Genomic DNA, 15438 nt, shown 5'->3' with positions numbered 1-15438 from the left:
GTTATCGCAATCCTTCAAGTACACCCACGTTGATCGAGATGAGAACGTGGAGAGAGGGCACACGAGATTGGTTCATGCGATTCGGTCGTGTCCCTCGATCGCCCCTTGGGCAAAGCTGGAGGACCATGCGGCCCTAGTTTAGTCCTCTGCTGAAGGTGCGTCTGGAGAAAAAATGGCCACGAAGTGAGAGCATTTAACGAACGGTGACCGCACCTGCGGTGGACTATGGAAGCGAAGCCGCTGTACGAATGAGCGCGCCACGGATGCTAGCGCTGAGCGAGGGGCGGGCTGCCTGCCACGACATCCGTCCGCGCGGGGAGTTGAACCACTTGTCTAGCAAAGCACTAACAACGGCCGGCAAACGGCGATGGTGCCAACCGACGAGACATCGCTCCGGACGGAACAAATGGGCCCGCTCGTTATCCCATTTATTGCTTGCCGCTTATCTATAGCGCACCTGCGGATGCGGCTGGCAGCTGCACACAAGGAGCAAGATATTTAACGCAGCCGCATGCACGTCCCGCGGGAGCAAACGTCGCTGGCGATTCGAGAGAGCAGAAAAGAAAAACCGCAGTCTCCTAATATGTCCGTCTCTCGATGGAGGAGTGAAAAGCTGCAGGCCGGTGACAAGTAAAGTATCGATTGGCAGTGTTGGACAGCCTCAAATTGCAACAAGTAAACTATTGGCTGCGCGTGGCCTGCTTCCGGTTTCCGTGCGTGTCGTCTCGGCCAATGGCGAGGGCAAACCAAGCGAGATTTTTTTTTTTTTTTTTTAAATATGTTGACGCTGCTTTTTGAACGGAGCGCTCGGCGCACATGCGCAGCTGTGCCTTCCAGCGACCATCGCGTCACTGCAGGTTCGTGGTGACGCCTAAAATAAAGAAAGCGCAAAATGCGCGACTAACAGAAAGGGACCTCTGAACCACACCCGGGCGGAAACTCACCGAAGAGGGAGAGGATGCCGCAGCCGGCCCACACGATGAGACTCAGCGCTACGGAGCCGGACCGCTCGAGGACGCCCTTCGGGGACACGAAGATGCCCGAACCTGCAAGAAGCCGCCACAACACAGGCGCGTTCACTGAGATGCGCGTGCCATTATTAAAGAATAAGCGTACTGCACTCCTCTGAGCAACTCGGAGACCCGGCCTGGAAATCATGCATGGAGCCTTACTTAAAAGTCGTGCCGGTCTCATTTCCCGAAATCGCCACGCGCCAAGAGAATTTGTGACTGCGGTAGTAGCGAAATTTTCATTGCCGCGGTTTCATTTATGTTGAGAGTCGGCAACAGCCACGAGCGAGCACCGCAGTATATATAGCGGGTCCCAGCTAACGTTAGCCAAGCTGTTCGACGAAAAGAAATGAATAAAAAAAAAAATACGGCGCGAGATACGATCTAAAGATTTACTCTGTTCGGTCGTCAAACCTCTGACGACCGAACAAAGTAGGTTTCATAATTGTATTGCGCAGCGTCTTTAAAAAATTTTTGTTTGATCAACAGGTTGGCAAACATCAGCTGGGGCACACAGCATGAGTGCGCGAAATAAAGATTTTTGTTCAGTTTGCTAAGCAGAACCTGTTTCTTTCACAAAATATTTTTTTTTTATTTGGAGTAGACAGTGGTTCCGGCGTTAGACCTTCGATACGACAATACATATTGTCGAACTGAAGAACTTCTACTTCACAACTGTGATTGTAAACGTAAGCTGGCTACCTCTGTGATTGGCGACAATAGTTGGTGCCCCTTCCGCTTTCACTATACGGGGTGTTTGATCATATTATTAACAGAACTTTTTTTTTATTCACCCGTGGAATGCAGCACAGTTCTGCTTATTGAGCTAGAGTATACACTGAAAGGCTGAGATTATTTTCACGAGACAAAAAATGACTTATTACCAAAATTTCACTAATTATCTTTCATAGTAATTACTTTACAGCACATATGCTATTTACTGTATGAGTTTCCAAAGCTTGCGACAAGATACGTTGGTATCCCAGTATTTTTTTAGCTTCACCGTAAAAGAAAGACCTTTTTATAAAAAAAAATAAGTGGAACAACGATGCATTTTTACCCCAAGTTTGTCAGAACTTATTTTAAGACTATTGCTAGTTGCAAAACTGGCTCGAAGTGGATGTGTCTTGTAAAGCCAGTGTCTTCAATCCGTGTATTGCAATCTGTGCGCCAAGGTAATTGCTTAAATAGTGAATTAGTTAAACATTGTTCAATATTCAATTATGCGTTTTGATGTCGAGTGTATGTAATGTCCGCCTTTTGGAGTAATCCAGCTCAGTTAGTGGTTTTATGCGACATGTCAGAGGAGATCATTTTTTTTTAAATCTGTTGACGTCAAAAAAAAAAAAAGAAGGCTATATACGCGTCGCTAAAAAGTCAAGAAGTGCGCCTGCAAAGAAAAATCTCTCAGCTACAAAACAGCACAGCCATTCATTCGATTATTATTATTATTATTGCTACTGCTATCGTTGTTGTTATCATCATCATCCCCATAGCCTCCGTTTGCATCACGCTATTCCGCGAACGCTGCGACACAATTATCCTCTTTCTGCGTTGTCGTTATCAAGATTCACCTTAAGTATACGGGCTTCGGCATCTCGAGTGATAAGGTGCTCGAAGGCAGTGCCTACGGCCAACCGGGTGCGCGTTATCCGATTCAAAAGCGCATGCGCGCACTCGAGGCGCCTCTCGACTCGAGCGCATCCATCTGCAGCCGATGGATGCGAAAGCACCTCCACAAGCGAGCGAGAGAGGTGGCCCGCCCGAGCGTCGCGTCGCACGAAATCAGTTCGCGCACCACTTGTGCTCTTCGCTCCCAGATATGCGTCCCGGGCACAGCTCGAGCCGCCGTTTTTTCTTATTTCTCCACCGAACTCATCCATACTATAGAGGTCGATCCTGTCGCAACGCTTTGCAACGTCCTGCTACGTGAGAAACCTCGTGATCCCAGACGTTCGGCCAATTGCGACACCGACCCGCACTCGTCAGGGCGGTCGCGCGCGGTTACGCGGGTCGGATTCGTGTGTGTGGAAGCAATCGCGACAGCCAACAAAATGAAAGGGAAGGCGTCTGCTGGCGCTCGACTTGGGTTACAAACTATGTGTAATGTTTCTGTATAAACCGTATAAACAGCATGCGGTTCGCCGGTTTCGGCGCGTAGAATTTTATGAAAGAGACTCGTGGTATGCGATTCGGCGTCTCAACCCGGGTGCGACCAGTCAACAGTCGCAAGCAAGTTCCATAACGTTCCCACGAGTTCCCACAGCCGGAGCCGCCACATCTCAGACGTGTCGCACGTCCCGTCGTGCCTCACGATTTGCCCTCGTAATTTTGCACCACTATACTTCCGACGGGACGTCGACACTAAGGACAGCATATTATACCGTCAACACCAAGCAGCCAGGTGCTGACCAAAGAGAGCCGCGCCGTGTTTCCAGGCAGTGATCACCGGTGGCCGAACATATAGGAAATCTCAGCCTCGAGTGAAGGTTTCGACGAGGGCCAGTTAAGTAGAGGAGGCACAAGGTATACGCGCCACGGCGTCCCACACGACGTGTTACGAGCGCCAGGAATGTGGTTGCTCCTTCAGCTGTCGGAACTTAATCGTTTGGACCTGACAGAGCCTGCTCAGCACTTGTTGGATATGCTGCGGCGTACGCCGAGTCGTACGTGTGGATCGCACTCGGATAGCTTATGTTTTCCGGTTTAGGCATTCAGGCCGTTTCGGGCAGACGGGCCCCGAAGGAGTCGACAAGAATACCGCAAAGAGTTGAACGCGCACATCTCTTCTGCCCTAGGATGCGCACGGGGAATCTCCTCCAGCTGCGAGATATTGCAACGTCGGATGCCCATGCAAAAAGGTATTTAAGCACGGCCGAGCTCGCGCAGATATACAAGCTATAGTGGCCCTTTATGGTAGTCTGCAACGTTCACGTTCTCTTACAACGAGATCGTGGCCATATAAAGTCAACAGACAATGAAGCCAAGGAAAGCATAGGGTAAATTAGCTGTGACTGAAATTGAAACGTTGACAATTAAAATGGTAGGCGAGCCTAATCTTTGACTTAGCCGTCTCTCAGTGGCACTCGAATATCGGCGTCGGTGTTCTTGACATTAAGCGAGCGAACGTCTTTCCCCCGGCACGATCGATATGCGGACGATTAGCGAGGAAAGGCGAGGAGGAAGCGCAGCGCGCGCCACCTGGCGGGGCGTAGCCTCCTCGCGAGCGACGCACGAAGCGCACCGTACGCGCCCTCTCCGGTGCTCACGTCAGAGCCTGTAACGAGCGCGCGCGCTCAGCTGTTGCGACCAAGCGAGCGAGCGAGTAGGTGAGCGCCAGGAGAGAAGAAGCGAGAGAGGGGGGAGTGACGTCACATCGTTCTCCGCTAGGCAGATGTTCAGTCTATTCCATGCAACTGTTTTCCATTAATTAGCCGGTTAATTATCACGCCACCTTCTCGTGTGCGACGTCATTAGTGACGTCAGTGCTTCCGCTTTCTACTTCCCGGTTTCCAGGAATTTCGCCAAAGTGCTCACGTGGCAGGTCTCTAAAGTCTACGATTCTGTGCTTTGGTGTGCGGTAATCAGTGATTTCTAATTCTGACGATTCCACAGACTTCAGTTACTCAACTTGCAGATAAACTTATTCTCTGATATGATATTATAATGAAATTTATGAATTTTGTAGTGTATCATTTTTTCAATTTTTTTTTCTGATTTATATTGAATTTTGTCGCCAGTTCTCTCAGGAGGTGAATCGGAAGTGATGTTCGTGCCGCTGATAAAGAAAAGGGATATGAAAGTGAACGAAAAGATAGCCGGCGCCACTCAGGATTAGATCCTAGGGCTAGATCTAGTAAACAATAAAAATTTAATTAAATTATGGGGTTTTACGTGCCAAAACCACTTTCTGATTATGAGACACGCCGTAGTGGGGGACTCCTGAAATTTCGACCACCTGGGGTTCTTTAACGTACACCTAAATCTAAGTACCACGGGTGTTTTCGCATTTCGCCCCCATCGAAATGCGGCCACCGTGGCGGGGATTCGATCCCGCGACCTCGTGCCTAGTAAACATTAAGATATATATATATATATATATATATATATATATATATATATATATATATATATATATATATATATATATATATATATATATATATATATATATATATATTCATTTAGAAGTTGCAGAAAATGTTACTATAAAAATCTAAAGAAATGCTCAGCAAATGTATTATCGGTAACTTTCTTTTGGTATCGCTGTTACATTAGTGTTTGTGGTTGGGTCTGTATTGTTGTAATGACTATTGTTTTGTGTTTCTGATGTTTGCTGTTTAGTATTATCAGTAGGAAATGCTTTTGAATAAAATCACGACTAGCAACATATTTGGTGGCTAGAATTCGACTACAAAGATAAAATTGCATCTATTATCTAGTGCATTTAGGATTGATTGGTAGTTATCTGCACAGATTTCTAGAGTTATCATTATTTAAGAAGTTTCACAGAGTTATCCAAATCCAGATGCGATAAAAATACGCTTAAATTAAATTATGGGGTTTTACGTGCCAAAACCACTTTCTGATTATGAGGCACGCCGTAGTGGAGGACTCCGGAAATTTTGACCACCTGGGTTTCTTTAACGTGCACCTAAATCTAAGTACACGGGTGTTTTCGCATTTCGCCCCCATCGAAATGCGGCCGCCGTGGCCGGGATTCGATCCCGCGACCTCGTGCTCAGCAGCCTAACACCATAGCCACTGAGCAACCACGGCGGGTATAAAAATACGCTTCCTAAAACTAATAATTTTAACTGTAATATTAAGTTATGTAACCCTAATAGCACAATATTTACAAGTATCTCTGCAGCAATAAGCTGACCAATTGATAGTTGACCATTAATTATCAGATAACTACCAATACCTAAAAGCATTTTTCTCAAATATTTTATTAAAAACACTCTCTACTTCTTTGTCTTTACCTACCGATACTAGCCATCTTGGCGATTTACATAAAAAAATTGAGCCAATAAAAGATATTGCTTCTGGGGACTAGTGACGATAAAAACATTCCATAAATGAACCTGATAGTGATTATGTTTATATTCAAAGAAATAATTCAGAAAGGTTAGGAAATCAAACTAATCCCGAAGTTGTATCAATTCTCGAAGAAATTTCTTTTATTCCTTAAACGCAGACAAAACACTTATCATTTCAGAAGTTAATTATTAAAACCTTTTGGCAAATTCGGTGATTACATTTGATTTGCCTGATTTTGTCATATTCTCTCCAATATCATTATTCTTTGTTGGGTAATTTTCTTCATTTGAAGTAAAATTAGTTTCTCAAATAATGCAAAATTTGAACCACAAAAGCTAATAAAACTTATCCAATCACAGCCTAGTGATTTTAGACTTGGCAGCGGCAAGTATGTCACTGTCACAACTTGAAAACATGCTTAATACAACACTATTTGACCGTATATATATATATATATATATATATATATATATATATATATATATATATATATATATATATATATATATATATATATATATATACTTTCAAAAATCTTTAAAAGTTGCCTGTGGCAGATATCACAATTCTCGTTCATAGGCTGGTTACTCAAAGCGGCGGACAATACTTGCACGAAAAATTGAGATGGAAAATCGACTAATTAATAAAAATTCACTCATTATGTTTTAACTAATTACATTATGGCCCATATTGCAATTTACAAATTATAGCCGCGGAGTTCGCAAGGCGGATCCACTTGGAACGAACTTTAAAGATGAGACCAGTTTCGAGATATGAATTCCCGAACTTTGCGGAGAAATGCATTGGCGTTCCAGTTACTTGTGTGCTTCAGTGCAGGAAACGACGTTTTGTTAACAAATTAACTGGAACGAAAAAGCGCTTCACGCATTTCTCCGCAAAGTTCGGGAATTTATATCTCGAAACTGGTGTCATCTTGAAAGTTCGTTCCAAGTGGATCCGCCTTGCGAACTCAACGACTATAATTTGTAAATTGCAGTATTGGTCATAAGATAATTAGCTAGAAAGTTAATTACTGAATTATTTTTAATTAGTCGATTTTGCATTTGAATTTTTTGTACAAGTAGTGCCCGCCGCTTAGAGTAGACCGGTTCATAAACTAGAATTGAGCTATCTGCCACAGGCAACCTTGAAAAAATTTTGAAAGTGTTCGCTGAAACGCCCTGTGTATACACGAGAAATCGCACCTTGTCCATTTACTGGGACATAGCGCGCAGCGAGTGGAATCGTTCCGAACGATACCGGAAGGTTACTTTCGTATATACCCCCCCATAACAACCTCGCCTTTCAAAAAAAAAAAAAATTAGAAGAAAACGAGCAAAGATGGGCGTCAATTTTCTTTAACGAATGCAATTCACGCAAGGAGCCACACTCACGGGGAACAAGTAGACTATCTCAAGTCGAGTTTTTTCGCGAGAGAAGCGAGGAGGGAATTAACGGCAGTCGAGCGGCGTTGCTTCTTATTCCTCTTCTTCTTCGGCGCGGTATGCTTATTGAAAACACGAAAATGGGGAAAGACAGGGGAAGTCGACGGCAATCTCATTTAACGTTGCACTGCACCGACTGGGCCTTTCCGCGGCCGGAGCAGCAACGACGAGAGCGAAAAAAAAAAAAAAAAGAAAGATCATAAAGAAACCGAGCGCGCGCACCGATCATTGTTCCCACGATGAGTGCGACGCCGCTGAGGAGGCCCACGCGGCGCTTGAGCTGCACGGCCACCTCGGGTGCCGCCGCTGCCACGTCGTCCTCAGGTCGCGCGCCATTGGCCGCCACGTGTCCGTTGGCCTGATCCAGGGGCGCCGTGGTTGGCTTGTACACTGCACAGCACCCAGAGAAGGTAGCACACCATGTCAAACCTCCTTCCTGTCCAAAGGTTACTACAGCGACGTGGATATATGTCAACAAACGAAGAGAACGAGGAGCCATCGGAGGCTCCACGAAAAATTAAGCGCGAAACAGGACAGCACAGGAATGGGACGGGACCAAACGCGATCGTCCTAGCTGCCTCATTTTCTCCCCTGTCCTTTGCTCCACAGCACGTGAACTTAGATTGGACTCGCATACAACTCGATCACGGTTCCCGAATAGTCATATATTATCTCTTACTCGCTCGAATTATCACGTTGTATATATGTCGACGGTATAGCACACACGGAGAGGCAAGTTTTGTGTACTACGCTAGAGATGCTCAGAAGACGGCTACTGTAAAGAAGGAAAGAGAAAGAAAGAAAGAAAGAAAAGGGATATTGAGACAATGATCGCAACGGACGTTTGAGCTCAATGAAGGCAGTGCTAGTTCGCTTCCTGCGGTCAGCGGACCTGCGAGATGGGCTGCAAAAGCGATGCCTGTCACCTCAGAATTTGGCGCCTACTTTCGCCTCCCTTCTCGTTATTCTTTTTTTTTTATGTATATATATGGTTAACCACCCTGCCGTTCCCCTTCTTTATCTCTGTCGGCTTGTGCTAAACTTTATCGTAAAGGTGCACAGATCGTCCTGCAATTTATTTTTTACGAGCAATATTTTATACGCATTGTTTTTTGCAGTGTCGTGCAAGAGCCCTTGTTGCGTTCTGCCAGTTAAAATAAAATGAAAATAATAAAGAAAGAGGGGGGAGGTTAGACTGCAACTTCAGAAATATGTGCCTTCTGTTCGGGAAAGCACGTCACGCTTCTATTGTGTTCATAATTCGTTTCTGCGTGTGTGTGTGTGTGTGTGTGTGTGTGTGTGTGTGTGTGTGTGTGTGTGTGTGTGTGTGTGTGTGTGTGTGTGTGTGTGTGCGCGTGCGTGCGTGCGTGCGTGCGTGCGTGCGTGCGTGCGTGCGTGCGTGCGTGCGTGCGTGCGTGCGTGCGTGCGCGCACGTCATGTGAAATTTTTGCACACATGTGATTAGCGAGAGGTAAAAAGTGTGGCAAGTGGGAGATCCTCCATTGAAGGATCTATAGTGTTCCGCCATTGTCTTCCGTACACGCCCCGTCTATATATAGTTGTTGCAAAGGGAAGTCTCCCGGGCCCTTTGTTTGTAAACAGCCGAAACGATTTATGCTCCAAAGTGGGCTCTCACACGGCGCACGCGAACAAGTTTCGAAAAAGAAAGCGAGATTGGCGGTGCCGTATAACGCAAGTAGAAATAAGAACGCGCTCGAGCAGTTGACGTCGAAACGAAGCGTCGCGCCTTGCAGTATATATATATATATATATATATATATATATATATATATATATATATATATATATATATATATATATATATATAGCCGCCCGCGGGCACTCCCGATCGCGAACGCACTGAAGACCTCCCCGCTCGCGGCCGAAACGAACGCGTGGTCGATCTCGCGTATAGCACATTGTAGCGCACTCCCTGCTCATTCACCGAGAAGCCGCGGACCGCGAAGGAGACGCGCTTGTTCGCCCCCCCCCCCCCCGCCCCTCAGAGAATCGATCGATCGATACTTCGATCCGCGCGGCCGACAACAAAGATGATCGGACGAGAAGCGGACGACGCGAGGCACACACGCGCGGCGCGCACACGGGTCGGAGAGCGTGTACTTAATTACGGTTAATGAAAGCTAACAGCCTCGGGGATCCTCTCGTGCTCGCTCAGCTGACGGTGGGACAGGAAGGCGCGGCTTTTTCGGTTCCTTTTTTTTTCTTTTTTCTCTCTGAGCGTTCGTGCGCGTGCGTATTATGGGTTCGGTGGTGGGATAACAACGCGTCGGTCGCTTGTATCCGTTCTTTTCGTTGCGACATATCGCAATTCGATCGTGACAACATGACGTTATCAGAAACGTGCGCCGAATCTACTTGGTACAAAAAGACTTGTCGCTGAGCTATTTGCTTCATATGTACACAATTGATAGCGCCAACTCGGACAAATGCAGCATAAAATCGGGACTTCATCTTGACGACGTTTCCGGATGACTTTCTCCTGTGCTTTGCTGTGGAATGAACTATTTCAGCGAGAGCAGCTACTACCCATGCTTGTCGCAGGCCATATATGCTGAATTACGCACTATTTGTATAGGTTTGCAATTTTATGTCGTGTTCTTATGCTGGTGGAATGTAAGTAGTGCGCTTCATTTGATTATTTCTATTTTTGTTTTATACTGTTTTCTCGTTAAGCGTATATTTTGCTTCCAGCTATCATTTTTGGGATAGCGACCTTTTCAAAAAGTACAGCCAGAGTTCCCATACCGTTGCAGTTAATAAACAAACAAAACTTCCCAAGGCGTCGTTTACGGCGCCACACGCAACACTGCTCGCATACAGATTGTTCGTATAAGAACAAAGCTGGAGTAAGCATCAGCCACTGGGGATCCCCACCAAACATACCTAATAAATGTCGTCTAGTCAGTTCAGAATCTTGCCGTAATATTCATCCACTCCTCATATTCGCATAATATACGCGTTACGCCACTAAAAGCTAATTCAGAGCTCCCAGCTCCTTCTCATCGTCGCTGCATTACTGGGCTGGCACTGTTCCACAAGCTCTAATCATCATCATCATCATCATCATCATCATCATCAGCCTGGTTACGCCCACTGCAGGGCAAAGGCCTCTCCCATGCTTCTCCAACAACCCCGGTCATGTACTAATTGTGGCCATGCCATGCCTGCAAACTTCTTAATCTCATCCGCCCACCTAACTTTCTGCCGCCCCCTACTACGCTTCCCTTCCCTTGGGATCCAGTCCGTAACCCTTCATGACCATCGGTTATCTTCCCTCCTCATTACATGTCCTGCCCATGCCCATTTCTTTTTCTTGATTTCAACTAAGATGTCATTAACTCGCGTTTGTTCCCTCACCCAATCTGCTCTTTTCTTATCCCTTAACGTTACACCTATAATTCTTCTTTCCATAGCTCGTTGCGTCGTCCTCAATTTGAGTAGAACCCTTTTCGTAAGCCTCCAGGTTTCTGCCCCGTAGGTGAGTACTGGTAAGACACAGCTGTTATACACTTTTCTCTTGAGGGATAATGGCAACCTGCTGTTCATGATCTGAGAATGCCTGCCAAACGCACCCCAGCCCATTCTTATTCTTCTGATTATTTCCGTCTCATGATCTGGATCCGCCGTCAGTACCTGCCCTAAGTAGATGTATTCCCTAACGACTTCCAGTGGCTCGCTGCCTATTGTAAATTGCTGTTCTCTTCCGAGACTGTTAAGCATTACTTTAGTTTTCTGCAGGTTAATGTTTAGACCCACTCTTCTGCTTTGCCTCTCCAGGTCAGTGAGCATGCATTGCAATTGGTCCCCTGAGTTACTAAGCAAGGCAATATCATCAGCGAATCGCAAGTTACTAAGGTATTCTCCATTAACTTTTATCCCCAATTCTTCCCACTCCAGGCCTCTGAATACCTCCTGTAGACACGCTGTGAATAGCATTGGAGATATCGTATCTCCCTGCCTGACGCCTTTCTTTATTGGAATTTTGTTGCTTGCTTTATGGAGGACTACGGTGGCTGTGGAGCCGCTATAGATATCTTTCAGTATTTATACATACGGCTCGTCTACACCCTGATTCCGTACTGCCTCTATGACTGCTGAGGTTTCGACAGAATCAAACGCTTTCTCGTAATCAATGAAAGCTATATATAAGGGTTGGTTATATTCCGCACATTTCTCTATCACCTGATTGATAGTGTGAATATGATCTATTGTTGAGTAGCCTTTACAGAATCCTGCCTGGTCCTTTGCTTGACAGAAGTCTAAGGTGTTCCTGATTCTATTTGCGATTACCTTAGTAAATAGTTTGTAGGCAACGGACAGTAAGCTGATCGGTCTATAATTTTTCAAGTCTTTGGCGTCCCCTTTCTTATGGATTAGGATTATGTTAGCGTTCTTCCAAGATTCCGGTACGCTCGAGGTCATGAGGCATTGCGTATACAGGGTGGCCAGTTTCTCTAGAACAATCTGTCCACCATCCTTCAACAAATCTGTTGTTACCTGGTCCTCCCCAGCTGCCTTCCCCCTTTGCATATCTCCCAAGGCTTTCTTTACTTCTTCCGGCGTTACCTTTGGGATTTCGAATTCCTCTGGACTAATTTCTCTTCCATTATCGTCGTGGGTGCCACTGGTACTGTATAAATCTCTATAGAACTCCTCAGCCACTTGAACTATCTTATCCATATTAGTAATGATATTGCCGGCTTTGTCTCTTAACGCATACATCTGATTCTTGCCAATTCCTAGTTTCTTCTTCACTGTTTTTAGGCTTCCTCCGTTCCTGAGAGCATGTTCAATTCTATCCATATTATACTTCCTTATGTCAGCTGTCTTACGCTTGTTGATTAACTTCGAAAGTTCTGCCAGTTCTATTCTAGCTGTAGGGTTAGATGCTTTCATAGATTGGCGTTTCTTGATCAGATCTTTCGTCTCCTGCGTTAGCTTACTGGCATCCTGTCTAACGGAGTTACCACCGACTTCTACTGCACACTCCTTAATGATGCCCATAAGATTGTCGTTCATATGTCCAACAATTAGGTCCTCTTCCTGAGTTAAGGCTGAATACCTGTTCTGTAGCTTGATCTGGAATTCCTCTATTTTCGCTCTTACCGCTAACTCATTAATCGGCTTCTTATGTACCAGTTTCTTCCGTTCCCTCCTCAGGTCTAGGCTAATTCGAGTTCTTACCATCCTGTGGTCACTGCAGCGCACCTTGCCGAGCACGTCCACATCTTGTATGATGCCAGGGTTAGCGCAGAGTATGAAGTCTATTTCATTTCTAGTCTCGCCGTTCGGGCTCCTCCAGGTCCACTTTCGGCTATCCCGCTTGCGGAAGAAGGTATTCATTATCCTCGTATTATTCTGTTCCGCAAACTCTACTAATAACTCTCCCCTGCTATTCCTAGGGCCTATGCCATATTCCCCCACTGCCTTGTCTCCAACCTGCTTCTTGCCTACCTTGGCATTAAAGTCGCCCATTAGTATAGTGTATTTAGTATTCACTCTACCCATCGCCGATTCCACGTCTTCATAGAAGCTTTCGACTTCCTGGTCATCATGACTGGATGTAGGGGCGTAGACCTGTACAATCTTCATTTTGTACCTCTTATTGAGTTTCACAACAAGACCTGCCACCCTCTCGTTAATGCTATAGAATTCCTGTATGTTACCAGCTATATTCTTATTAATCAGGAATCCGACTCCTAGTTCTCTTCTCTCCGCTAAGCCCCAGTAACACAGGACGTGCCCGCTTTTTAGCACTGTATAGGCTTGTTTTGGCCTCCTAACTTCACTGAGCCCTATTATATCCCATTTATTGCCTTCTAATTCCTCCAATAGCACTGCTAGACTCGCCTCACTAGATAACGTTCTAGCGTTAAACGTTGCCAGGTTCATATTCCAATGGCGGCCTGTCCGGAGCCAGGGATTCTTAGCACCCTCTGCTGCGTCGCAGGTCTGACCGCCGCCGTGGTCAGTTGCTTCGCAGCTGCTGGGGACTGAGGGCCGGGGTTTGATTGTTGTGTTCATATAGGAGGTTGTGGCCAAGTACTGCACCAGGGTGGCCAATCCTGCTCTGGTGAGGGAGTGCGTTACCGGTTCTGGTCACCGGGATCAGGCCACACTCCAGGCCTGTTTGTGCTCTACTATTCACCACTTAACCTCGCGTCTCAGCCCCGTCACGCATGTCTAATCGCATTGGCCCATCCCTTCCAAGTGGCCCGTCCACGTCTATATTCGTCATTTTCAGCCTAATTTTTCTACAGAGCAGCCACTGACCTTATCGCGAACATTGCTCTTATCAACTACCCGAGATAAATTTTTGGCGCTATATTTAATCACCTAGATGCTAGAACATTTGCTTCATTCCTGCGTATTCACGTACAGCCCGTTTACAACTTTTCACACTACGACTACATTATGCCAGTATCGCTCGCATATAGTTTAGTAACGTATCTGTATAACATATGTAATACTTCATGTAATGCCCCTTTTATTAGGGTTCTTTAAGGTAATAAAATGATACAAAAAAGGCGTTTAAACCAAAATTGACGCGAAAGAAGAGAACGTCAGCGTACAAGCTATGTATTGAAATTGGAGCCATTAAAGAGGATGCAATATGTTGCATGATATTTTTGCATTATCTGCGTTATTTTCTTCGTTGCATTATCAGACCTTACTTTTTTTTTCTGGAACCTCTATTTCTTTTATTCGTGTCAAGTTTTTTTTCACTCTCTCTCTCTTTACCGAGAGGCCAGTTGGGCCGATCCTGGAAATAGTGCTGTCTATTGCGCAACGTGGTTATTTCTTATTATATTGGTGCTAATTACGCCCGCGATGTTACCCTTACCCATTCTGCGACTAATTCTCGCTTTGACACCTTCACCGCGCGGGTGAAGCGAATACTGGCGTACATACTCGATCACATCAAAGCTCCCGAGATTGCGATGCAATGCACGAGCATTGCAATCTGATGAACCGACGTCTTGATCCGTAGATCAGATTCAGGGGAAGCACTACTTTGCGCGCAGCCATCGTTTTCCTTTAAGTTTTTTTTTTTCAGCGCAAGCTTGCCTTTATAATGAGTTAGATTCGTGACTCACTCTTTTGGAACTGCCTTGTTCTTCACATCACTACAACGTGACAGTATAGACGTGCTACATCTTCATTGAGTGAATAGTGAAAAATGGACTAGGACTTTTGTTGCGTGGGCGTTTACACACTTAACGCAACAATCTATTTTCCATGACTTACTTTTTCATTTAAGAAGCTGTGAGAGACAGCAACCTTGTATTAACGGGAGGTCTTAATAATACAGAAAATTTTAATGCTTATTAGTCGGCTTTCACCTCATGGCAGGGAAGGAAATTTCAATAAGTATATCCTTATGATAATAAAAATCCTATGCGCTTGAAAGCGTTTTATCTGAGTTCCCACTTTCCAAGCTGTTACCGACTTGAAGGTGGTTCGTATTGTGGGCCCTTGACATATGTCCCACCGTAGAACAAAGGGTTATTCCGAATGTTTCATTTCCGGAAGGCGTGTATAACACGCCTTATACACGCTTATAGGCGTGTATACAAACACGCCTATAACACGCCTTCCCGAAATGAAACATTCGGAATAACCCTTTGTTCTACGGTGGGACGCACCTCATCTCCTTCACCCATGACTTATTTGACGCATTAGACAAGGGATTATTCATTGATTACATATTCTTAGATTTCTGGAAAGCATTTGATCTTGTTAACCGCCTACTACTTTGTTTAAAGCTCAGGAAACTGAACATTTACCCTAATATTCTTTCATGGATCGAGACTTTTTTTTTGCGTAACAGAACTCAATTTGTCACTGCTAATAGCGCTGATTCTTCGCCATGTTCTGCTACCTCAGGCGTGCCTCAAGGTTCGGTGCTGGGGCCGTTA

General features: G+C 45.4%; 1 protein-coding gene across 1 annotated transcript in view; it reads right to left on the bottom strand.

Moving 5' to 3' along the window:
• LOC142589789 (b(0,+)-type amino acid transporter 1-like) overlaps positions 1-15438 on the bottom strand; it is a 147367-nt gene that overhangs the window by 34006 nt on the left and 97923 nt on the right. Inside the window, exons 2-3 of the mRNA XM_075701376.1 lie at positions 7721-7888; positions 945-1046 (exon numbers count right to left, since the gene is read on the bottom strand). Of these exons, the coding sequence (XP_075557491.1) occupies positions 945-1046; positions 7721-7888 (270 nt within the window). The remainder of the gene's footprint in view (positions 1-944; positions 1047-7720; positions 7889-15438) is intronic.

This window comes from Dermacentor variabilis, chromosome 1 (assembly GCF_050947875.1).
Source record: "Dermacentor variabilis isolate Ectoservices chromosome 1, ASM5094787v1, whole genome shotgun sequence".
Taxonomy (NCBI): Eukaryota; Metazoa; Arthropoda; class Arachnida; order Ixodida; family Ixodidae; genus Dermacentor; species Dermacentor variabilis.
This window is presented reverse-complemented; position numbering and strand designations above follow the sequence as displayed.